This window comes from Dysidea avara, chromosome 2 (genome assembly GCF_963678975.1).
Source record: "Dysidea avara chromosome 2, odDysAvar1.4, whole genome shotgun sequence".
Classification (NCBI taxonomy): domain Eukaryota; kingdom Metazoa; phylum Porifera; class Demospongiae; order Dictyoceratida; family Dysideidae; genus Dysidea; species Dysidea avara.
Window position 1 is genome coordinate 14,294,934 of NC_089273.1, and position 26,254 is coordinate 14,321,187.

At 36.2% G+C, this 26,254-nt stretch overlaps 1 protein-coding gene across 1 annotated transcript in view; it reads left to right on the plus strand.

Moving 5' to 3' along the window:
* The window catches only part of LOC136246676 (low-density lipoprotein receptor-related protein 1B-like), a 63,366-nt gene extending 39,479 nt beyond the window's left edge, over window positions 1-23,887 (plus strand). Inside the window, exons 11-20 of the mRNA XM_066038224.1 lie at window positions 4,017-4,139; window positions 5,278-5,400; window positions 6,033-6,155; window positions 9,138-9,263; window positions 10,900-11,168; window positions 19,601-19,805; window positions 20,148-20,269; window positions 21,899-22,003; window positions 22,750-22,810; window positions 23,346-23,887. Coding sequence (XP_065894296.1) covers window positions 4,017-4,139; window positions 5,278-5,400; window positions 6,033-6,155; window positions 9,138-9,263; window positions 10,900-11,168; window positions 19,601-19,805; window positions 20,148-20,269; window positions 21,899-22,003; window positions 22,750-22,810; window positions 23,346-23,743 — 1,655 coding nt within the window. The 3' untranslated portion in view covers window positions 23,744-23,887. The remainder of the gene's footprint in view (window positions 1-4,016; window positions 4,140-5,277; window positions 5,401-6,032; window positions 6,156-9,137; window positions 9,264-10,899; window positions 11,169-19,600; window positions 19,806-20,147; window positions 20,270-21,898; window positions 22,004-22,749; window positions 22,811-23,345) is intronic.
* The last annotated feature ends 2,367 nt before the right edge of the window (window positions 23,888-26,254 follow it).

The window sequence follows — 26,254 nt, forward strand, 5'->3', positions numbered from 1 at the left end:
CTATCTCTGATTTGCTGCCTGTTGTTTCAGGTGTGCCACAAGGTAGAATTCTTGGCCCCCTGGTTTACGTCAACGGTATGTCATCATGTGTTCATATTAGTTAACTATTTAAAATTGCTGATGACACAAAATGCTTTCTTCATAATCATTGTTTCTCACCCTGACCACAATTCTCTCCTGGAGGACTTCACTGCTTTGTTTACTTAATCTAATGACTCAGACTTGGGCTTCAATCTGAGGAAATTTGTACATATATCATTCAAGCGTGTCTTAAACACAACCTACATGTCTGATACACCTATACCTCACCCAGATTCTCATAGAGATCTTGGACTTGTATTATCAGAAAATTTAAGTTGGGATAAGCACTATAAATTCATCATTTCCCTTGCTAACAGGGTCTTAGGGCTAATACACCATAGATTTGTATGTTTCATTTGGTAAGTTCACATCTTTTTTATTGCACTCAGTTGTGGCTCCCACACTTGATGAAAGATATACTAAACCTTGAGAAAATTCATTGTCATGCCACTAAGTACATACTCAATGATTATTCTAAATTTTGACTGGCTAAACTGAAGCTTTTCCATTGATGTACTTGTTCAAACTCAAAAACATACATTTTGCAGTCAAATCCATCAAGACTCCAACCAACCACTTTAATATTACTAATCATATCAAATTTAGTTCTGCCTGCACTAGATCCAGTACCAGTAACAAACTATTTCATCCTTACCACTAAAACATGTCTCACCACTTCTACCTTCACAGATTACCATCACTTTGGAACTCTTTGCATGTGCTTGACCTGAACTTGTAATTTCCTGTAATAAAAAACACTTAACAATATAATATAGAACCATGTTTAAACAAATTTTACAACAACATAAACTGATTACTACATTACCTTTGTCCCTGCTCGAGGTGTCATCAGTACAAGCCTTCCACCTCTAACTTGCAGCTCTTGTAACCGATGTATGTATGTATGCATGTAAATATAGTCTTTAAGTCCTGAGACCTGTAATCTTGTATCACTTGTAACTAATGTATGTAATGTAAGTAGTTGAGTAAATAATAATATTATGTGAGGTGTAGTTATATTTTCTGGCTGTTGGCACATGTTGCCAACAGACTATTGGTGTTTATACCATAAAGTTACTATTAAATTAAATTACAATAAACAAGTCACCCTTTAGAGAATTCAGCTACAAACAAATCACCTTGTAGAGATAACAAATCATCTTGTAGAGAGTTCAGCTACAAACAAATCACCCTGCAGAGACTTTGGCTGCAAAAAAAATCACCCTGTAGAGTATAGTATTCAGCTAGAAACAAATCACTTTGTAGAGAATTGAACTACAAGCAAATCACTTGTAGAGAGTTCAGCTAGACACAAGTCACCGTGCAGAGAGATCATCTAGAAGAAGTCACCTTGTAGAGAGATCAGCTAGACCTTGTAGAGAGTTCAGCTACAAAAAAAATCATCCTGTAGAGACAAGCAAATCACCCTGCAGAGAGTTCAGTTACAAACAAATCACCCTGTAAATAGTTCAGCTACAAACAAATCACCCTCTAGAGAGTTCAGCTTGACAAAAGTCACTCTGCAAAGAGATCAGGTCACCCTATAGAGAGATTAGCTACAAGAAGTCACTTTGTAGAGAATTCGGCTAGAAACAAATCACCCTGTAGAGAGATCAGCTAGAAGAAGTCAGCTTGTAGAGTGTTAGGTTACAAAGAAACCACCATGCAAAGAGTTCTGTAATAAATTATAATATTATGTATTATATAATTTGTACATTTACTGATAAAATCAGAAATATTTAAAGTATTAAACATGTAATCCAAAACAGCCAAGCTGTAAAAAAAGAGTGCGGCCCTCAAAAAGGGTATGGTGAAAAAAGATGTGAAATCCAAGGTGGCGGCCAAGAAATGGCTGTGATGGTAGGTAAATGGTTAATGGTAAAAATTTTAATGACAACAATTCAGGTGAATTTTGTGCCAAGACCAAGTGACACCAAAATTCACCTGAATTGTTGTTATTAAAATTTTTACCATTAACCTACCATCACAGCCATTTCTTGGTCGCCACTTTGGATTTCACATCTTTTTTTTACCATAGCCTTTTTGAGGGCCGCACTCTTTTTTGACAGTTAGGCTGTTTTGGATTAGATTTAGGCATGAGGCTATTATGCTCCAAAAATTGAGCATTATGCTTTTGAGCAGTGCTCAAAAAATCTCCTATTATGCTTTTGAGAATTGCCCATTATTCCCAAAATTATGCCACTATAATTGGCTAATAATGCCAGTTTATTGCTGTATCAGACCATTTTCATTGATGTTTAAGCTTCAAATAGTCTTGGATTCTTTAGCTGGTTACTGTATTAGAGTATCTCATTTCAATGTGACTGCTTTATTAGAGTAAATAATCTTCAGTGACTGTTCTATTAGAGTTTCTGACTGCTCTATTAGAGTATCTCGATCTTTTTAAACGGAATTGTGCAATCTGCAGATTTTCCTACTGTTAAAGCTTTATAATCACCTCAAAATGCTAGCATAATTCCTGATTCTCACACATATCTATTATGCCCGAAATTATGCCGGCATAATCGCCGCATCCCTAATTAGAATTCACTTCTTTTTGTATTTGTATACCCCAAAGCCGGCCTATGGCCAACTTTGGGGCTTTTTTAACTTATCATTTTTTTCTTTTCCACAGGAAAGAAGAAAAAATGAAGCAGATGAACACTTTAAATATTTCTGATTTTATCAATAAATGTACAGATTATATATACATATAATACATATATTAATTACAGAACTCTACATGGTGCATGGTTTCTTTGCAACTGAACACTCTACAAGGTGAGTCCTTCTAGCTGATCTCTCTACAGGGTGAACTGTTTGTAATTCTGAACTATCTACTAAGTAAATTCTTCTAGCTGATCTCTCTGCAGGATGATTTGTTTGTAGCTGAACTCTCTACAAGGTAACTTCTTCTAGCTGATCTTTCTACAGGGTAATTTGTTTGTAGCTGAACTCTCTACAGGTGATTTGTTTGTAGCTGAACTCTCTACATGATGGTTTCTTTGTAGCTGAACTCTGTACAGGGTAATTTTTTCTAGATGATCCCTCTACAGGGTGATATGTTTGTAGCTGAACTCTGTACATGGTGGTTTCTTTGTAGCTGAACTCTCTACAAGGTGACTTCTTCTAGCTGAAGTACATAGTTGAACTCCCTACAGGGTAACTTCTTCTAGCTGATATCTCTACAGAGTGAATTGTTTGTAGCTTATCTCTATACTGGTTACTAGTTTCTAGCTGATCTTTTGAATTGTTTTTAGGGTGACTGCTCTATTAGGGTGACTGCTCTATTAGAGTATCTCGATCTCGCACTTGCCATACCGAGTTTGATTTTGTGTTATAACTCCGTGGCTTTAAGTTTGATTCTTCTACGCCATTGAAGTTCCTTTTTAAGATGATTACTCCATCTGTACAGCGAATTTCAAAGCATTGCTCCAAGCGGTTTTTCTGGTGGGCGGGGAAAGTAGTCGTTTTTCTATTAGTTAATCTCGATTTTTCAAAAAAAACAAACAAAAACAGCCAAGCTGTAAAAAAGATGCGGCCCCCAACAAGGCCAGGATGAAAAAAGATGTGAAATCCAAGGTGGCGGCCAAGAAATGGCTGTGATAGTAGGTTAATGGTAAAAATTTAAATAATAACAATTCAGGTGAATTTGGTGCTGAATCCTAGTGAAACTTGGAGGAGGTAACAAAAATTCACCTGAATTGTTGTTATTAAATTTTTACCATTGACCTGCTGTCACAGCCATTTCTTGGCCACCACCTTGGATTTCACATATTTTTCCACCATGGCCTATTAGGGGCCCCACCTTTTTTACAGCTTGGCTGTTTTTGATTAGTTTAGTATATATCAGTAAACTTCCTTGCAGCCAGGTATAATTACAGGGTATTACATGCAATATTCTATCCTTTTTCTTTTGCTTAATGCCATGTTAGATGAAAGAGAATGCTTTGCTGCTGATGACTTCAGATGTACTACTACAGGAGCTTGTATCCGTAATGTTCAAGTTTGTGATGGAGCAATACATTGTTCTGATGAATCAGATGAGATAAATTGCTGTAATAAATTTGTCATGTGCTTATACATAATATATATCACTTTAGTGTGGACGTTCAAAGGCACCACTTGGTGTTTAACTCTCATATTTCCCAGGCAATATCAAGATATTGCCTGGGCAATATCATGGGAAAGTGGTTTGCCAATGACTTTGATACCCAGCCAGTCCAAAGAATCGATGCGCTTTGGTATATTGAGTGACATAGAGCTTTGTAATGTGGGACTCATTTTTTTGGTGGCTGCTAATCTAAGTGCATTTCCTAAGATAGACTATTTGGTTGTCACTATAGCATAATGAAGGCACAAAGAAATTGTTTGGGCGATTGTGGATGCGTATTTCTACCCACCGCGTATCAGCCTTTGAACAGACCACGGAACAGCAAAGCTACTACTACTACATTGAAATAGGTTAGTAACTTACAGTCCTAAGTACTTAACTTAATATAGTGACTTACTTACTGTCCAATAGCGTAGTTAGTTGGCTTAACGTAGTACAAAAATGATAGCAATATAAACTCCATTCCACAAACGCAAGTTTTCTAACATTGTGTGTTGAAGCATAGTAACATATTAATGATGTTTTAACTTATGGACAACGTTAATATGGCTATTAGCCTATCCTATTAAAACCACGATCAATCTTCAGATGCTACTGTATAAAACAAATGGGATGAGTTCTCGTTAGATCTTTCACCTATTAGGTGAGTGCGTCCCAAGTGATATATATCACTTATACCACGGCTGCTTGGGATTTTGCTGACATATACACCTGCAGCCCTCGGGCCTGTGGCCCTCGGGCTTTGTGTGTATATATCAACAAAACCCCTCGCAGCCATGGTATAACTATTACATATGTGGTATAAGCATAAATTTATATATGTACCATTTTTAATATTATGATGAAAAATCTTGACAGGTTTCTGTTAATTTCTAAGAATTAAGAGAAACAAGGGAATCATGCAATGAATTGCATGTGCTACAAATTCATCTAGTAAGCACATCCCATTTTATGTAAGTCTCAAGCCAGTTAAAATCATTGATTTGTGTTTATTTCTACAGTAAGTATAACCAAAGATGAGATTACATTAATAGTGTTCAATTTAACTGTAGCAATTTGTATTTATGTGCATATTATTGTAGTATTTCGAGAATGTCCAATTCCTGGGGATGTGAAGTGTCAAGACAATGGAGTTTGTATCCATTCAGATATAGTTTGTGATGGAGTCAGTGACTGTATGGATGGATCTGATGAAGTTAATTGTTGTAAGCTTCATAATAATTATAAGCATTAGATTTTAACCTTGGTTTGAAATGAAATGGCAATATTTGATTTGGATAAATATCATGAACTCCGTGCTATACACAAACTAGATAAAAGATTCAAAGTTGCACCAATGTGACTAATTGTAAAGCCAATAGAAATGGTATTATCAAGTTGATTAATGAGGTTGATTCAATGTAACTTACACCTTTCTTGAACAAAATGTTCTGTGAACTCAGCTATATACAGAACTTGTGCACCCCATCTTCAATAATAACCATACATCATGTGTCCATTACTTCTACAGTGTATTGTGCTACTTGTTTACCCAGTGTTTATAATCCGTAATACCAGAACTGAAACAAAATTTTTGCCATGTAGTCCTAGAGAAACTCTAATCAATACCACAAAATTGTTTCTAGGGTAAGTAAGTGCTGTAACATTTATGATTTAGCCTGTAGTATTGAAGAATCTTTATGCTGGTTTGCGTATAAAATAAAGGTAGACATGTGCAAGCATAGTTGCAATCATGTCTAAGTTCCAAATTTATTCCAGAAATGATCACTTACAGAGTGAAAGTGTCCATGTGTACATATATGCATAATTGCTAATAGTATATAAATATGTCCCACAGCAATGAAAACATGTCCTTACTCTGATGACTTGAGGTGCTCCACTTCCCAAGTATGTATTAGGGCAGAATATATGTGTAATGGTTACATTAACTGTGAAGATGGATCAGATGAAAAGGACTGCTGTAAGTATTAATGTAGCACACAATACACTATATGCACAAGAAGACTTTGATCATGACTTTTGCTGGACCAAGCATGCCTATATAGGCTGCATGTTGCTGGGGATAATTCACGAGCTTTAAACCTTCTCACAGGTTACTAGTGGGATAGTATTCACAGAAAGTAAATGTTACTATTGTACATAGTTTGAATGGCATATATGGGAACAGTTTTTCCTTTCTCTTGTTAGAAAATTAAAAGACAGGAAGGTAAGTGTAAAATGTTTAGAAACTGATAAAGTAATAAATTAATTCTGCAATGTATTATCCAATAATGACTAAAAGAATTAGGACAAATTTAAACAATAACATCATTACAAAATGTGGACATGATACTCTAATAAAGCAGTCATGAACAGAACACAGTGAATTAATGATTTCGCTCAATCAATTCTAAACAACTTACCAACTATCATTGCCTAACTTCCTTGTTGTTATGTGCAGTTATATAAATTTCAATGACATGGATATTTTATTGTACATTTGTCATTTTCATCACGCCTATTTTAGAGACTGGTCTAATGGTGCTGCCACAGTGTAGAATGTGATTCAGTTAAACATTTCTGTGCAGTGTTTCCAGATGGTCACCTTTGAAGTCTAACGATGTACATGCATATTTGCAAGGCATGTCTTAAACTTTTGGTCATAAACCACAATAAATTGTTGTTCATCCAGAAAATGTGGCTTACGGTTTTCCAAGCAAAAGTTACAGTAAGCTGTTAACAGGTGCACTGCAGCTGCAAAGTAGTCTTCCATATAATTCACGCTTCTATATATCATTGTTGTCTTGCTAGTAATGTTTAACTAGCTGTATTCATAACTTTGCTTCAAACTGTATGTTATGTAAAGTACATCCAAATGCATCAGTGATTTCTTTGTACTTTCAACATAGAGGAAGAAACCTTATATAAACATCATAAGTGCTATCTAATTAGGGGGGAAGGCAAGGAAATCAAATCTTGACATCAATAATGTTCTTCAAAATTTCAAGTTCCAAAAGAAATAATGTTAAATTTTTGGAGGTTAACCTGTGAAAGTACAATAGCCATTTCAAACCCACTGAAGCCTTACATCAAAGAAAAAACTAGAGTATATGTGACTGGATTTTGGAAAAACGATCCAAATCGCACATTAGAAGTTTCGAGATAAACGGTTTTAAAGAATTGAAGCCAGCATAACTCTCCAAGGATAGCAAGCACGCATATGAAATTTACACAAAAGATGCATCAATCTGTTACCTTTCAAGCCACTTCCGGTACTTGTAGCTGCTTGTACAGTTTCCTGCCAAATAAGATAGAAAATCTGAACAGTTGGACGAGCGAAGTAGTATCACGAGTGCTCACAAAGGGGTGGAGGCTGGGGGGTGGCGGGGAGGGCAAGAAATTGACCTCAAAATGGAGGCAGACCACGATTGGAGTCCAGACACGAGATTACAGGGCTGTGCTGGCTCCTTAGTGGCTGATATGTAGCAAAATCAACAGAGAACACGCCTGGCCAACATTATAAGGCTGTCCACCAGTAAACCACTGATTCTTGCCAAGCCAGGTCCTTCACAAGGCCTGAAACCGCCATTTGAGCACTCGAAACCACCCAGAAAAGACGTGTGTAAAAACCAGCCTCGTGTAGTTTGAGTAGTGCTGAGGGTCAAAACTTGTAGTACGATAGTGTAGCTATCCACTGGTGGTGTTAGTTTGATTTTGCCTGATGTGCGATTTGGATCGGTTTTGTAAAATCTGGTCACATATGGTAGTTAAACAGTGGGAATGGAAGTCAAACCCCAGTAGGTGAGATTAAAGACAACATGATTACACGTGTAGCCAGATAAAAGCAGTGTAAATTTAAACCATACAAATATTCCTTGTTTATTTAGCCTCATTGTCACATTGTTTTGAAACCAAATTCTTCAAAGTGTGGGATAAAGAGCATGTTATAACATGCACGATATCATTATTCTCACCACCTCGATTTCAGCAATTGTTACATTGTTTATGAAGTCAAGGGCTTCAAGTGTGGAATTATCTGGGATAGAAGCTAGGAAAACACACCTACACTTGTAGTATACACAGTATATCTTTGTTATCAGCACTCCAGCCTCCAGCCTTGGTTTGATAACAATGATGTCCTACTCGTGGTGGGGTTACATTGCAACTTATTAGTTTAATGCATACAAGAGTCCTGATACAGGAGCATATTTATGAGGGTCTCCTGGGGTCCCAGAAACCCCCTTTGAAGTTTTAACTTGTGAGGTTGCAATAGGAACACCAAACTACAGTACCTTTATTTGGCAACACAAATGTGCAGAGTAAATAGGAACAGGGCAGGGTAGATTAGTTTAGCTACAGTGTATTCAGAAACTTACACTCATATTGATTCCTCAAAAGGGTTCAAAACATGGCCAAATCTTTTATAAAGATCAAGATATCTAATAGAGTAGTCTAACTACTCTAATGGAACATTCATAACAGACTGCAATTTTAAATGGATGTTAAGGAATGATATAAATATAAGACTACCTTTACCTTCAATAACTTAGCAGCTAAAGTTTTTTTTCAAAATTGAAGAATTTGGATATGTATATTTAGATCACTACAATATCTGACTAACCAAAGATAATAATTGACATTTATGACTTAAAGGGAACAAAGCATGTACAGTAGCTTATACTATCCATCAAATCATAAATCTATTAATTCTGAAGCATTTTATTGTTCAAAATCTGTTAGCAGCTGTGGGTGCAGCACGCCCCCAGTCTCCTGTATCTATAACTCAGGAAACTACCTAGGAAAATTTCTGGATACACCCCTGCAATAGAATGAATTCTAACTGAGAAAATTCTGTGATGGATATTTAAAATTGTGTGTTGTAGGTATTCTGTATGCTAGTAAGCAATAATTATTTTGTGAAGCTACCTCAATTTCCTTATTATGTAAAGTTCATTAATCATAGATAACAACAGGACATGTCCCTATGATGGTGATTTCCAATGTGTTGATAATGGCATGTGTATCAGAGCAAGATTCGTTTGTGATGGATATGAACGTTGTTTAGATGGCTCAGATGAAGGAATGAATTGTAAGCAACTGAAATACAGCTGTGGATATAATAATTTGATGCAATAGCTGAATGGAGATATGAATAGTGCACTAAGGCATAAACTGTTTCTGTAAAGCAAATGTGTGAATATTTACCGTCCCTGGTTAAAATGGAGTAGCTTTTGCTACCAGGTATAATTGCCCTACCAAAATTAGTTAAAATTTGTATTGGAAATTTTACTGAAAATTGTGGAAAGCAAGCAGTCTGACATCAAGGCTCAAATTGTGACCAAATTATAAGAGTTGAGAAAGGTCTGAATTTAATTTAAGGTATCACAGAGAAAAGTATGTGAAAACCGCATTTTCTTTCTTGCTGTCAATATACCAACAGTGTGGAGTGCCGGCTTCCAATGTCTTGATTCATACCAATGTGAGCACAATAGGTGAAAAAAATTCCCCATAGCACAGACTTTGCAATATCATTTTATCTGTTAAAAAAGGAAGCATAATGAAAATAATGAAACATTTAATGAAAATTACTACCCATAAATCCTAATTACCCAGGCATGTTAAATCTGCTTGATTGAAGCTCCAAATGTCTTGTAGCAGGTATCACATGATCATTTAATTAGAATACTAGGGCAACTCTGTTCCTTGTGCTAGAATTTTAGATGGTTTTCCAAATTTTGTGATAGAATTTTGGAAAACCGCCCTTATGGTTGCAGTTGAAACAATTAGAATTTTTGAAACTATAGCATTGTGCTTAGGCACCAGCCTATTCTGCTGACATGATTTTGAGCATAATAGATACCTGAAAGCATCAAGCATAATGCTAGCATAATAGGCAGAATAATTGTCAGACTGTAAGCAAAAATGCATGCCACAGAAAAAGGTTGACTTACAATAATAGAACAGTCGATGCCACTGAGATGGCAGTCATGGCATTAAGTTATTTGACATGACTGTTATTATAGTTTACAATGTAACCAAATTGTTAATGTACAACGAGTACTTTTTACATTTAACCAGTTGTTCATAAGCCAAAGCTTATCATTACCATAGAAAGTAAAAAAACATGGGAACTGTGGAAAAAGTTTGTGAACATAATTATGAGCATAATAGGCAAAATTAAATGCATAATAGGCTGGTGCCTAATTGTGTTATTATTAATAGTAGAAAACACTTTTTCAAATATTTCTAAAACTTATCTTGTAATTCGAGGTACAGTATCTATGGTTTATTTTACCCTTAAATGGGTAGGGATTTAACTTATAATGCTGTGTTTGAGAATAAATATTTAATGTGTTGAATGCACCCACAAGGGTTATTTCCTAAATTCAGTCACATTTTTGACTGTGTAATGCTGTCAAACATTTTTAAACTCAATGAGCTGAGCATTTATATTTGAAGGTGAAATCTATTCTTATTGTTTAACACCTTATTCTTATTATGTTTAATGTTTAAAACAATAAGAATGTTAATTTGTTAAACATTAGTAGCAAATACAGTAATAAACAAGCACTGTACAGCGGTATTTAAAAGTGTTATAAACGTAATCATAACAAATGTAGCCTTCAACTACATGTACGCAGCCAAACATATTAACTGTAGTAACTACATTATGTAATGATAATTAATCAAACTTTTTGACTATCCTCATTATATACATACCACAGATTGTCCAGAAGAAGTAACTATGGGGGTAGTATGGGAGCGTTCCCTAACAAAGACTACACACAAACACCAGTGCTCAAGCATTCATCCATCATTCAAGTTAGCTGATACCATTACCAGAGAATGTATGAAGAACAGGAGATGGGGACCAGTTGATTTGTCACAATGTGTAATGGATGTTGATAGTCCAGTAGTAATGATACTGACAGTTGGTTTATCAAATGCAAGTGCTTCAGTAGTTCAATTGGAACGAGATCAAATTATTACAGAGGTATGTACATATTTGCAAATTGCTTGTATCAAGACACACGGTAGTGTGTCGTGCGGCCCAAGAAGCCGGCGCGCCACACCGTGAGTATCAAGACACACGGTAGTGTGTCGTACGGCCCAAGAAGCCGGCGCGCCACACCGTGAGTATATTGACAGGAAGAACGATAACGTCATTTTCACACCTTTGTATCTCGGTGATCACTTATCTGATTGGAACCAAATTTGCTACACAGTTGCCCGCCAGCCAAGGGAGTTTACATTCCAAATTTGAAGGAAATCGCTCCAGCCATTTCCGATTTACGAGCTGCCAAAGTTTCGTGTTTTTTTTTCTTCGTTTTTTTTTCTTCTTCTTCTTCGTCTTTTCGAACACTTGCAAAAATTGCTATAACAAGCAAACGCGTACTCCGATCGCCTTTAAAGTTTGCACACAGAAAGGGAGTCCAAAGGCGAATCCTAGCATCAATTTTGGTACAAATCCGATGAATGGTTCAGGAGTTATGACCGATTATTCGCGTAAAACAAGATCGATTTGTTGTCACGCCTACAGGGTAAACCGCTTCATGGAATGAGTTGCAAATTGCTATGTAGATGGAGTAACCATCGTAGGAGTGCCTTTTGGTGGTTTGAAAGGAATCGAGATAAAGACCACGGAGATATGACCAACCTGTGTCACAATTACGCGATCGATTTTTATGAATAAAAAAGTATTAGTTTTCACGCCTACTAGGCAAACCGCTTACAGCAATGAGCTGAAAATCGGTGTATAGCTGGAATAATCGTCATAGAAAGTCCTTGCAGTAGTACAGAAGAATCGGATTACAAACCACTGAGTTATGATTCGAAAGCCAACTCCGTGTAGCAAATGCGAGATCGAGATACTCTAATAGAACAGTCACCCTAATAGAGCATTCGGCTAATTTATTTACTCCATTATAGAATTTTATTACATCACAAGTTATTCTGTAGGGAGTTCAGCTGCAAACAGTTAATCTTATAGACAGTTCAGCAAGAAGACAGTCACCATGTGGAGAGTTAAGCAAATATACCGCTATAGAGATTCAGAACATTACAAGTCACACTGAAGAAAGTTCAGCTATAAACAAGTCATGCACTGTGTAGAGAATTCAGCTACTATTAAGTCACTCTCTAGAGAATTCAGTTACACAGAATTCTGCTACACACAAGTCACTGTGGAGAGAGTTCAGCTACAAACAAATTACCCTTTAGAGTGATCAGCTACAAACAAAACACTTTGCAGGGTGTTCAACTGCAACAAATCAATTACCTTTAGAGCGATCAGCAATGAACAAATCAACACAAATCTACCTGCAGGGAGATCAGCTAGAAATAAATCACCCTGAAGAGAGTTCAGCTACAAAAAATCACCCTGTAGAGACATCAGCTAGAAACTAGACACAATGTAAGGAGTTCAGCTACAAGCAATCACCCTGTAGAGAGTTCAGCTAAAACAAATCAACCTGCAGAGAGATCAGCTACAAACAAATCACCTTATAGAGAGTTCAGCTACAAACAGATTACCTGTAGAGAGATCGGCTACAAACAAATCAACCTGCAGAGAGATCAGCTATATACACACAAATCAACTTGTAGAGAGATCAGCTACAAACAAATCACCCTGTAGAGAGATCAGCTAGAAACTACACACAATTTTACGGAGTTCAGCTACAAACAAATCACCCTGTAGAGAGATCAGCTACAAACTAGACACAAAGTAAGGAGTTCAGCTACAAGCAAATTACCCTGTAGAGAGTTCATCTACAAACAAATCAACCTGTAGAGCAATCAGCTAGAAACAAATCACCCTGAAGAGAGGTCAGCTACAAAAAATCACCCTGTAGAGAGATCAGCTAGAAACAAATCACCCTGAAGAGAGGTCAGCTACAAAAAAATCACCCTGTAGAGAGATCAGCTACAAACAAATTGCCCTGTAGAGAGATCAGCTACAAACAAATCAACCTGCAGAGAGATCAGCTACACACAAATCAACTTGTAGAGAGTTCAGATACAAACAAATTACCCTGTAGAGAGATCGGCTACAAACAAATCAGCCTGTAGAGAGTTCAGCTAAAACAAATTAACCTGCAGAGAGATCAACTACAAACAAATCACCTTATAGAGAGTTCAGCTACAAACAAATCTCCCTGTAGAGAAACCATCATGTAGAGAGTTCAGCTACAAACAAATCTACCTGTAGAGAGATCAGCTAGAAGAAGTTACCTTGTAGAGAGTTCAGCTTCAAACAAATCACCCTGTAGAAAGATCAGCTAGAAGAGGTCACCTTGTAGAGAGTTCAGTTACAAAAAAACCACCATGTAGAGAGCTCAGCTTCAAACTAGTGACATTGTAGAGACATCAGCTAGAAGAAGTTACCTTGTAGAGAGTTCAGCTACAAAGAAACCATTCTTTAAAGAGCTCAGCTGCAAACAAACCACCTGTACAGAATTCAGCTACAAATAAATCACCCTGTAGAAAGATGAGCTAGAAAAAGTTACCTTGTAGAGAGTTCAGTTACAAAGAAACCACCATGTAGAGAATTCAGTTACAAACTAGTGACCCTGTAAAGACATCAGCTAGAAGAAGTTACCTTGAGAGAGTTCAGCTACAAAGAAACCATTATTTAAAGAGCGCAGCTGCAAACAAATCACCTATACAGAATTCAGCTACAAACAAATCACCATGTAGAGAGATCAGCTAGAAGAAGTTAACTTGTAGAGAGTTCAGCTACAAAGAAACCATCATTTAGAGAGTTCATCTTCAAACAAATCACCTGTAGAGAGTTCAGCTACAAACAAATCTCCCTGTAGAGAAATCAGCTAGAAGAAGTTACCATGTAGATCGTTCAGCTACAAACAAATCACCCTGTAGAGAGATCAGCTAGAAGAAGTTACCTTGTAGAGAGTTCAGCAACAAAGAAACCACCATGTAGAGAGTTCAGCTGCAAAGAAATCACCCTGTATAAAATTCTGCCACGAACAAATTGCCCTGTAGGAAGATGATCAGTTAGAAGAAGTTACCTTGTAGAGAGTTCAGCTACAAAGAAACCATTCTGTAAAGAGCTCAGCTGCAAACAAATCACCTGTACAGAATTCAGCTACAAACAAATCACCCTGCAGAGAGATCAGCTTAACTTGTAGAGAGTTCAGCTACAAAGAAACCATCGTTTAGAAAGTTCAGTTACAAACAAATCTCCTTGTAGAGAGATCAGCTAGAAGAAGTTACCTTGTAGAGAGTGAAGCTACAAACAAATCACCCTATTGAAAGATCAGCTATAAGAAGTCACCTTGTAGAAAGTTCTGTTACAAAGAAACCACCATGTAGAGAGTTCAGCTACCAACTAGCTACCTTGTAGAGACATCAGCTAGAAAAGTTACCTTGTAGAGAGTTCAGCTACAAAGAAACCATTCTGTAAAGAGCTCAGCTGCAAACAAATCACCTGTACAGAATTCAGCTACGAACAAATCATCCTGTAGAGAGATCAGCTAGAAGAAGTTACCTTGTAGATAGTTCAGCTACAAACAAATCACCCTGTAGAGAGATCAGTTAAAAGAAATTACCTTGTAGAGTGTTCAGCTACAAAGAAACCATCATGTAGAGAGTTCAGCTGCAAAGAAATCACCCTGTAGAAAATTCTGCCAGAAACAAATTGCCCTGTAGAAAGATCAGTTATAAGAAGTTACCTTTTAGAGAGTTCAGCTACAAAGAAACCACCTGTACAGAATTCAGCTACAAACAAATCACCTGTACAGAATTCAGCTACAAACAAATCACCTGTAGAGAGTTCAGCTACAAACAAATCTCCCTGTAGAGAGATCAGCTAGAAGAAGTTACTTTGTAGATAGTTCAGCTACAAACAAATCACCCTGTAGAAAGATCAGTTAGAAGAAGTTACTTTGTAGAGAGTTCAGCTACAAAGAAACCATTCTGTAAAGAGCTCAGCTGCAAACAAATCACCTGTAAAGAATTCAGCTACAAACAAATCACCCTGTAGAGAGATCAGCTAGAAGAAGTTACCTTGTAGATAGTTCAGCTACAAAAAATCTCCCTGTAGAGAGATCAGCTAGAAGAAATTACCTTGTAGAGAGTTCAGCTACAAAGAAACTATCATGTAGAGAGTTCAGCTGCAAAGAAATCACACCACTGTCCAAATTTCAAAGCAATAGCTCTTTCCAATCTGAAGTTATCAATTGTCAAAGTTGGCAAATTGGATGTGTGTGGAAGACCCCTTTTCGCAAATCCGATCACATATGTATTATATATATAATTTGTACATTTACTGATAAAATATATAAAGTACATCTACTTCATCTTTTCGTCTTCCTGTAGTAAAGAAAAAAAACATAAGTTAAAAAAGTCCCAAAGCTGGCCATAGGCCGGCTTTGGGGTATACAAATACAAAAAGAAATGAAATCTAATCCAAAACAGCCAAGCTGTAAAAAAAGTGTGCGGCCCTCAGAAAGGCTATGGTGAAAAAAGATGTGAAATCCAAGGTGGCGGCCAAGAAATGGCTGTGATGGTAGGTTAATGGTAAAAATTTTAATAACGACAATTCAGGTGAATTTTTGTGCCGCTTCACAAAATTTACCTGAATTGTCATTATTAAAAATTTTACCATTAACCTACCATCACAGCCATTTCTTGGCCGCCACCTTGGATTTCACATCTTTTTTCACCATAGCCTTTCTGAGGGCCGCACACTTTTTTTTACAGCTTGGCTGTTTTGGATTAGATACTATTAAACAGGAATAAAGAAAATGCAATTTTCACACATTTGTAGCTCCGTGATCCTTTATCCAATTAAAACCACATTTGCTACAGATGTGCCGGCTAGGTAGGGCAGTTCACATTCCAAATTTGAATAAAATTACTCCAGCCATTTCCAAGATACAAGCGGCCAAAGTTTGGGGTTTTTTTCTTTGTTTTTTTCTTCTACTTCTTTTCGCACACTTACAGGGCTCATTAAAGCGGATCTCAGTAACAACTTTGGTAGGAATCCGATGAACATTCACGGAGTATGACCGATTATTTTCCTATAATAAGGTTGAAGATCTGTCACGCCCACAGGGTAAACCCCTTGAAGGACTGAGCTGAAAAATGCTATGTAGATGGAGTCACTATCGTAGGAGTGACTTTTTGTAGTTTGAAAGGAATCCAGATAAAGGCCATCGAGATATGACGCAAAACCCAACCTGTATCACAATTACGCGATAGATTTTTATGCTGAATAAAAAACTATTACTTTCACGCCTACCAGGCAAACTGCTTAGAGTAATGAGCTGAAAATTGGTGTGTAGCTGAAATAATCATCATAGAAAGTCCTTGTAGTAGTACAGAAGAATCAGATCCACTGAGTTGTGATCTCGGTTGTGATTCCAAAGCCAACTACGCGTAGCAAATGCGAGATCGAGATACTCTAATAGAACAGTCACCCTAATGGAGCATTCAGCTATGTTTATAACTTACTCCATTATAGAATTGTATTACATTGCAAGTTATTCTGCAGGGAGTTCAACTATAAACAGTTAATTTTATAGACAATTCAGCTACAAATATATTGCTGTAGAGATTCAGAACTTTACAATTCACGCTGAAGAGAGTTCAACTATAAATAAGTCACTCTGTATAGAATTCAGCTAAAAAGAAACTACCCAGTAGAGAGTTTATCTATATAAACAAGTTAGCTACCCTATAGAGATCAGCTACAATGTTCAGCTACAAGTAAGTCACTCTGTAAAGAGTTCAGCTACAAACAAATCACCCTGTAGAGAGTTCAGCTACGAAAAGATCATCATGTAGAGAGTTCAACTAGAGTGAAGTCATCCTGTGGAGAGATCAGCTAAAAAGAATACACCATGTAGAGAGTTCAGCTGCAAACATATCACCCTGTAGAGAATTCACATCACCGTGTAGAGGGATCAGCTACAAACAAGTCACACTCTAGAGATATCAGCTAGATAAAAGTTACTTTGTAGGGATCAGCTACAAACAAATCACCCTGTAGAAATATGTGTTGGAAACAAATCACCATGTAGAGAGTTCAGCTAGAAACAAGTCACTCTGAAAAGAGTTCAGCTACAAGCAATGAGAGTTTAAGCTACAGTTCAGTTATGTACAAGAAGTCACCTTATTACCTACAGTATGTGATTATCATTCATTGTTAAATATACAAATATTTTTAATCAGACAAAAAGCTGTACACAAAATTTCTCCACAATTCCTGCAGAAAAGAAAAAAATACAAGTTAAAAGGAAGCACCAAAGCCCGTTTATGGCCGGATTTTTGGCTTGCAATACAAAAAGATGTGATATCTAAACCAAACAGCCAAGCTGTAAAAAGTTGCAGCCCCAAAAAGGCCGGGATGATAAAAGATGTGAAATCCAAGATGGCAGCCAAGAAATGGCTGTGATGGTAGGTTAATGGCAAAAATTTTAATTACAACAATTTAGGTGAATTTGTGTTGCCTCCTCCACTATAGGATTCGGCACCAAATTCACCTGAATTGTCGTAATTAAAATTTTTGCCATTAACCTACCATCACAACCTTTTCTTGGCTGCCACCTTAGATTTCAATTTTTTTTTTTATCCTGGTCTTTTTGGGGCCGCACTTTTTACAGCTTGGCTGTTTTGGTTTAGATAATATTAATAAGGAAAACTTTGTTAACTAATGAGAAATAGTCATCACTAAGGAGTAAGGATATACAGTTGAACCTCTCTAATCCGACACCTGCATAATCCAGAATCTCCTCTCTAATCTGGCCAAAATGTCATTTAAGAACACTTTTGTATAGAAAACAACCCCAGTAATCTGACACCTTTGTACTCCATATTCTGACACAAAGTTTGATTCCTTAGACTTTTAAATACATTAATTGTTTTTGACCTTGGTTATCCAACAGAGAATAATAGCAGCATTAAAAACAATCACAGAATACAATTATCAAGCAACCAAAGCATTTAATCGGTTAACAAGAATAGAAAAGGCTGGAATACTTGCAAATTCTGAAATTAATTCATGTTATAAAACATTGTGTGATCCATTTTAGCTGTAATTTACTGCATAATCTGGCACAATTACAGATGTTGTACAATGTCAGATTACAGAGGTGAATTGATAATCCAACAACCTCTTAATCCAGTTAAACTAATGGCTTCCATTGAGCATCGGATTAGAGAGGTTTGACTGTATAGCAGTTTGTGCATTGTACTCTAATACTAATATACAGTCACTTGTTGTTCAATAAAAGCTCAAATAATAACTGCACATATTCTGTTGTGTATAATAACAACATTGCACATGATTATCTACCACTGAATAGTATTCTCTTAATTAATTACAGCAGGAGCATATTTAGGGGTTATCTGGGGTTCCAGAATTCCTCTCTGAGATTTTAACTTGTGGGCTTGCAGCAGGAACACCAAACTATCATAGAGTAGTTTGGCAGTACAAATAGCAATACGGTATAAATGGGAGCAAGTCAGGGCAGTATATCTACAGTGTAACAAGCAGCCTACATTGATTGCTCAGAATTGTAGGAAGGGAGAACAAGTATGTCCATTGAAACACCACTAACAGAGCAGTCATATTTATTAGAATAGAACAGTCAAAACTGCTCTAATATAATGGAATAACATGGTTATTATAGTATGCTGTAAGACTACATACAGTAACTTGAGAATAGCTAGCAATATTTCAATTGGGAGAAATAGATATGTATTTGGGTCACTACAATACCTGACCAGCCATAAACCATAATTGAAGTGAGCCAAGCATGTATAATATCATAGGCGGCGGAAAGGGTAGGGCTAGGGGGCTGAAGCCCCCCCCCCCCCCCCCCCCCTTGGTCTGTTGAAGGGAACTTAGCCCCCCTCAGAATGATATCATGCCAAAATTATCCATCTTGGAGTGGGGCTGAAAACCTTTGTAAAGATCGAGATATTTTATGTAGTTTATCAGCTATAAATGTGTAGCTAGTGAAATGGGCAGCTATTGTCAGCTGGCTGTGACCTTTTTTTTTTTTTTGGTCTTATCTTACCAAACCAGAGATAATGTAGTGCCTCAGTTCATTTATCCACCCTGCCCCCTTATATCAACTACTTCCTGCACAACTGTATAATATTATTGAAAACAGTTTATACTACTCATGAAATCACAAATCTGGTAAATTTTGAAGCATATGAATGTCAGTGGCTGGGGGCTTCTCCCTTAAACCCCTGTACTTTATATATCACTTCCAAATCTGGAAACTACTTCAGCTTGATACATACAGTGTATGTACAGTACACAATTTTGAATTTAGAGAAAACACTGCCTCAGTCAAATCTCATTATATAGCTCACACTAATATCTCAACAACTAAGATTGCTACTGACATCACCATGCTTGGTTGTGTACTTACATATCTGTGCTTTTTCCAGGTGAGGGAAAAGGTAATACAACAAGCAGCTGTCCATGTTGACATAGTGCACACAACTGTTAATGTCTCCCTGAGGATTACTTACGAGTTTAACACATTAACTGCTGATGAATTGGCAGAACTTGTCAACTTTGAAATGAACCTGGAAACACTTGGAAATTTTTCAGTTTCTATTCTCCCTGAACTTATCATATTTGAATCAACAAGTATGTATACAAACATTTAGCTTTTGAAAAACCTAACTTGTGTATTTATTATGTATTGCTAAAGCACTACATTTCTTGCATGGCTGTGTGCATACATGTGAATATTCAAATTCTTAGGCCTTGAAAAACCACTAAATTAATACAATATATATAGTGCAGTTGAATTAGTCAAATGACAGTGTTGTGAACTTCCTTTAACCTTCAATTCATTAACAAATTGGCACAGTATAGCTAAAGGATACATGAAAAAGGCTTTGCTTTTCACTGCACCAACCCACACCATACCAGAATTTTTTAGATGAAACTATATTGAAACTCATTCATTCATGTAATATTGTATAGGTATGTGCCATTGTCCTAAAAGGGTGAATGATGTTACTCTCTCAGTTGGAAATATTAACTCTATGATATATTCTGTGTGTTCTGGAAAACCTTGTGACTGCAGAAGTGATTTAAGTTGTCAGGTACATATACAGTACACAATTAATAGAGTACATTGCTGTCCATTACAGTACCAATTTGATGGATTTAATGTAGCTAGGAACTCGCTAATTATTCTTCCTTTTTTCTTGGTCTATTATTAAAACATAATTCCTGGAGTGTTTCCTGAAAAGTAGCTACAACTGTAGAGGTAATTACTAGTTAGCATAAATTATAACTTACAGATTGAGATACTCTTAGAGTAGTCACTTTACATTAATTTGGGATGAATGCTTTATTAGAGTATATCTCAATGTTATATTCCAGTTTTATGCTAGCAGTGTTTGAGACACTTTAAGAGAATTTTATATTATATTGCAAGTAAAATTAATTAATTATTCCTGCAGATCATCACTCCCTTTATTGTGGAAATGTTTTCACCACTTAATATTCCACAAAATTATTACCGTAGATTCCCTAAAATTTTGGCATCTCTAAATATTTGGCACTCCCGTGCAATGTGCTCTAAATTTCGGCAAGCGGAAAGAAAGTTTCTATTATAAGTGCACTAACTTTCGGTACTTGGAGTACTAGGTTTCTTTAGTATTGAGGATTCCCAGTGACCTCACATAATATGCTACCTCGATGCTGGATGAAGCACCAAGTGTGAAATTGTTCACGGAACGTGCCCAACGATATCATCGTGTGACATCATGGCTACCGCAAAACGATCTTTGTTTCTGTTCACAGAATAACATCTCTTCTGGAGCCCACAAACATGATACACCCTCAGATATAACACTCTGTTAAGTCATGGAACACTTCACGCAGCAACTGGGAGCTAGCGAGAGCCAATTATGCTTTGAAAATAGCCTATTATGCTTTTGAGCAGTGCCCAAAAATTCATCCTTTTATTGAGCTCAAAATTATGCTTCAAAATCAAGATTATGTTCTAGAGTTGGCTGTTTTATTAGAGCATGTCAGTCTTTTCTGACTGTTGTGTTAGAGTACAAACAATGTAAGTGACTGCTTTATTATAGTTTCTTTATCTTTTTTCCGTGAAATGTAAATAATCAGCCAAGGAACTATAAAATTATAACATTGCACATTTTATAGATATAAATGCAGTATTAAGACATAGTGTGTTCATGTTTTGCTGTATTTTTGGCACGCACATTTGCGCATTTAATTGAAAATCTTGAAAATCGTCCTATTATACTGGCATAATGCTTGATGCTTTAGCTAGCCTACTATGCTCGAAATTATGCTGGCGCAAGCCTACTGATCAAAATAATTATTTAATGTTAATGAATACTAGCTACAGGTGCTTGTAGCCATACCTATAATTATGACATGTTTCATAAACACTTTTAAGTAACAGCAGTGTAACATGCTGTATTCAAGTACCCTTTTAACCCCTCCCCAAAAATGCACAGTTGAATCTTCACAGCTTCCATGGTAATATCACTTTTTGATGTGTTATGTGAACTAATAAATCATGGATCACATGATCATCTGAAGGCCAAAATCCTTAATGAGAATTTGTAGTAAATTCTGCTCAATATTATGCATTGATTTGATGCAAACAAGTAGGCATAAAATTGACACATTTACTGTAACTGTACATTTCTGTAAATTGTTTCACGATTATCTCCACTTCTAATGCATTACAGTGCATTGCTCCATTTATTGGAAATGGTGTGGTGTGTGGTAGAGACAGTGATGGTGATGGATATGCTGACATGAAGTTGAACTGTGATGATCCAGAATGTGAACAGGTTAGTTAAATAATACTGTTTGACTTGTGCCATTATGCAGTAACAAAATGTGTCAGTCATGTTACCTGGGGTTAGATAACTTCAAAAATTATAATCATGCAATGCACATGTCAAAAGAAAGCGAATAATGAACACAATACAGTGTGCCCTCGATTATCTGATCCCTTTGACATGTTCAGATAATCAAGAAGTTTGGATAGTCAAAGCCCATTCATTTGTATACAACACCCCGTTCAAAAACTTAATAAAGCATACTACATAATTTTTATACAAAACACTCTTGATCTACCAAAACATATACCAAACTGTGAAAAAGGGTTTTATATAGCACAAATAAAACAGGGAGGAAAGTTATGAGATCAAAAATGTTGGTTTGGGTTATCTTACATTGTTCCTGTAAAATTACACTGCTGAACACATAAGGTCATATCTCTCTTACATTACTTGTGAAAAGGAAAAGGAAAACAAAGTTTTGATCATTAATTTTATGCATTGAGAATATAGTAGGGGTGATTTTGCTTAAATTTGTTGTCAATATGTAGGGATGGTTTCACAATTTTATCCCTGAATTATGCAATCATCTTCATTGGAAATGTACGGTTTTTGTTTATTCCATTATAAGGTACTGTAGCATAGAACTACATATGTGGGAATTATTATTCTTTTTTCTGCGTATAACACTGGTATGGTGCTCAGGCTTCTTGGGTAACACAACACACTACCATGTGTCTTGACATTTCCTGTAGGATACCTGTGCTACGATATACAATCCTGATCAGGCCACGAATTCTTGTGCTATTACACAAGGTATGAGAATAGTGTATGGTTTACAACTATGTGTATTGCTGTTAATATGTGGACATGTACTAACTACAAGTACTGTAAAATTTACTGTAAACTTAAAATTTACTGTAAAATTTACTGTACTGTCTTATTTGTATGTGTAGAAGTCTTATATAGAAATTCCATTGGTTCATTATCTTTAAACCAGTATATGCTATTTCTTCTAAAATATGAGTTTGTACACAATATTGGTGGGTTCTGCAGTTGGTAAAATGTAGGAGAATGCTTCACAGAGTAGCGGTGAAATGGTGAGGTAGTAACTAACTTTTGCAATCATTCTCACTTGCTATCTCTTCAAAAATTTGGCTTTTAATTGTGGGTCACAGAATACTACAAAAACAACCTTGGCATCACGATTTCTACCACGGATGATGACCCCATTACATAGATAAGTTAGAGATAACTCTTATTCACAAATAAATTAAACAAAATTTGTGTATGTATTATTGTGTAGTTCATTAGCATTTAAAACCCATTAAATACTAACATGTATTCCTAGGATGCACAGATTCAGATGAAGGAAGATCAACTTCCATCACAGCAATTGGAATAACTTTCATACTAACTATGATTGTCTCTGTTGCACTCACATTACTAATAGTGTGTATAGTTCATATGAAGAAGAGCAGTACTAAAGGAGCTGCAGTGATGAAAGGAAAAGATGAAGAGGAAAAATCTGTTCTGAAGAATCCAAATGTATTACGTCCCTCTAAGCGAGCTCTATCTCGAAATTTTAGTGCAGTATATGAAATTCCCGAAGGTGAAGGTGAAGGTAGATACCAGAGTCATCCAGGTGGGACAATACAGAGAAATCCGGCATATCGTACTGACTACTGTAACACTTTAAAAGATTCTCCTGAGTACGAGAACACTCAGGTATATGATGACATAAATTAACCTGAACAAAAAAACATCATTTTCTGGCACACACATGCACTTTCTTTGTTACCACACCTACAATAACATAATTGTTACATTTGATGCTTTTAATGTACATTTGGAGCTTATGCAATAAGAGGTAACATGTTTAAAATATCACAATGTAATGCAATATCTCCAGAAACCAAGACTGTGTGCCAACAAAAGTCATGGGAGGCTTTTTAACAATGTAAACATTATAAGCAATTTATGGCCTATAAAATCAATTTGACTTTTCATCTGGCTGGACCAGAGGATGCATAAACAGCCCTGTAATATATTTTACAAACCAAATGATATAACACTTGCTGTGTATGCATGAGCATACCACAATGAAAAATATTTTAGGACCATACATAGACTGCAAATGGGTTGCTGCAGGGATTTTCTTGCTACAATACAAGGTGCTGTCAGACCTTCAGTGCTGGTCACTGTAAGCTAGCAATAGTAGCTGCCATACATAATAACAATATAATAGCATTATTCTGATTCAAAGCCTTTAAACATGCTCATAATTAGTTAGTGTATTGCTTTATAATTACAACATATCTTCCCCCAGCACAGTCAGGATTAACAGAAGCCTTTTTACACAAAAGTGCTAAAATTGATAATTAGCTGAGAAACATTAGTACTGTAATGAATTGATTAGCTAGTTAAAACCATAGAAATCCACTCACCAAATTCAGTCAATAATGGTTTAAAGGGATTATATCCAAGTAGAAACTGTTGCAGTTTGAAAGCTTCTCACATACATACTGGATTTATATTGTGTTGTCCATGTATGTATAGTTAAGATACATTATGCAACATTTTTTTGAGCAACAGGGCTAGCTATGGATTGATTCATTACACCTGACAACGAGGATACAAGTATAGTATGAGGTGTACCATACTATTATAAAACATTAGCCTGTAAGTCGTGTATAATTGTGGAAAGATTTAATGTTTGTACTGGTAAGTGGCTTTTTATTGAAAGGTAAAAAGTTTTATGTCAGACAATTTCTATTAAAATTGGTCAGTCAGTAAATGATACTGACATTGGTTACATGCTTCAAATGTTGCCTCCCTTGTGTAACAAGTGATTTTGTAACTTGTGGCTAATCATAGCTACCTGACTATTGACATTATCAGAGTCCCTTGGAATTCTGAACAATGTTATAGAGTTCCTCTTTCTTCTCCACTTCCGTCTTCACCTATAAACATACCTCATAATAACTATCACATTTAGTTACCACGTAAAACCATAGAAAACCATATAAAAGTTAAAAAAAATAGTTTCCAATCACACAATGATGTCTCCTGGATGTATCAACTGACTTGATTAATAAGACCTCAACCAAGCCTTATATTACCAAGGTCCCTTGCAAAGGACGTTGTTAATAGTCAAATTCCTGGGCTTTGTAACACTTTCAGGTAGAGTGGTGCCACTGGACCTTCAAGTTCTAATGCTACATATATTATGACAAAAATTTGCCAAAGCTAAACACAAATGTAAATGGGATTGTAAGCACTGAGACATTAATTACTATTATTGGCTTCTAGTTACTGTGTTGGACAACAGAAACCTGTGTATATTATATTACCACAGAACGGAAATTCTGATCAACCGAAAACAAAACTACTGCAAACCTAATGATCCAGTATAGCAATGCACATGCATGTAGCACCCATAACAAGTTAATTTATTTTTAAAGCTGTGAGGGGGTTATAGTTCATCTAAGAGACAGCCACTGACAGTCCATGGGAAATTTTCATTGACATTGTAGTGATTCATAAACGCACTTGACAATCACATTGTGTCTTCCATTTCTTAACACATCCATATAATATATAATATGTGTACCTTATCATCAAAAGGTGGCTTCCTACATAGTACAATACATCACGTATGGTCTTTCTCACAGATTTGTAATTGCAATGCTCAGTGTGATCGTACTAACAAAAACCATGAATATTATCACAAAATGCATCCCTCACATAGCAAACAAGTCTCATACAGTACCAAAATAAGATATCAGTGTTCTGCAAGTGTTGTTGGGTAGGTATAATCAAGCCCTATAGCATCGTCAGGGTAATCAAAAACACTTCCAAAAAGTTGCTAGAAATATACAGAATTAGTGGAGTCGAGTGCCACCAGTCTAGGAACAATCACTAACAACTTGTAAATTGCCTCCACATGTGCAACAATAACACTTCTCATGCTGGGTAACTAGTTCAAAAGTACAGTAGATATTGTAGATATCTTAGTAAGATATGATTTGTAATCTGTGAATCATATATAATTATACCTTATGCTAGATGTCTCAGACTATAGAAATCAATAGCTACCTCTGACACACTATGGCCTTTAACCACTGCTCACTGTGTTACCCAGCTTGCTATTGAAACTCTAGCTACGTTACATTATGACAGATACCATCAAGCAGTAAATACTGTACTGAAAGTTATATTGTGTCACAAGATCCATGATTCTTACATCCTACACATGTT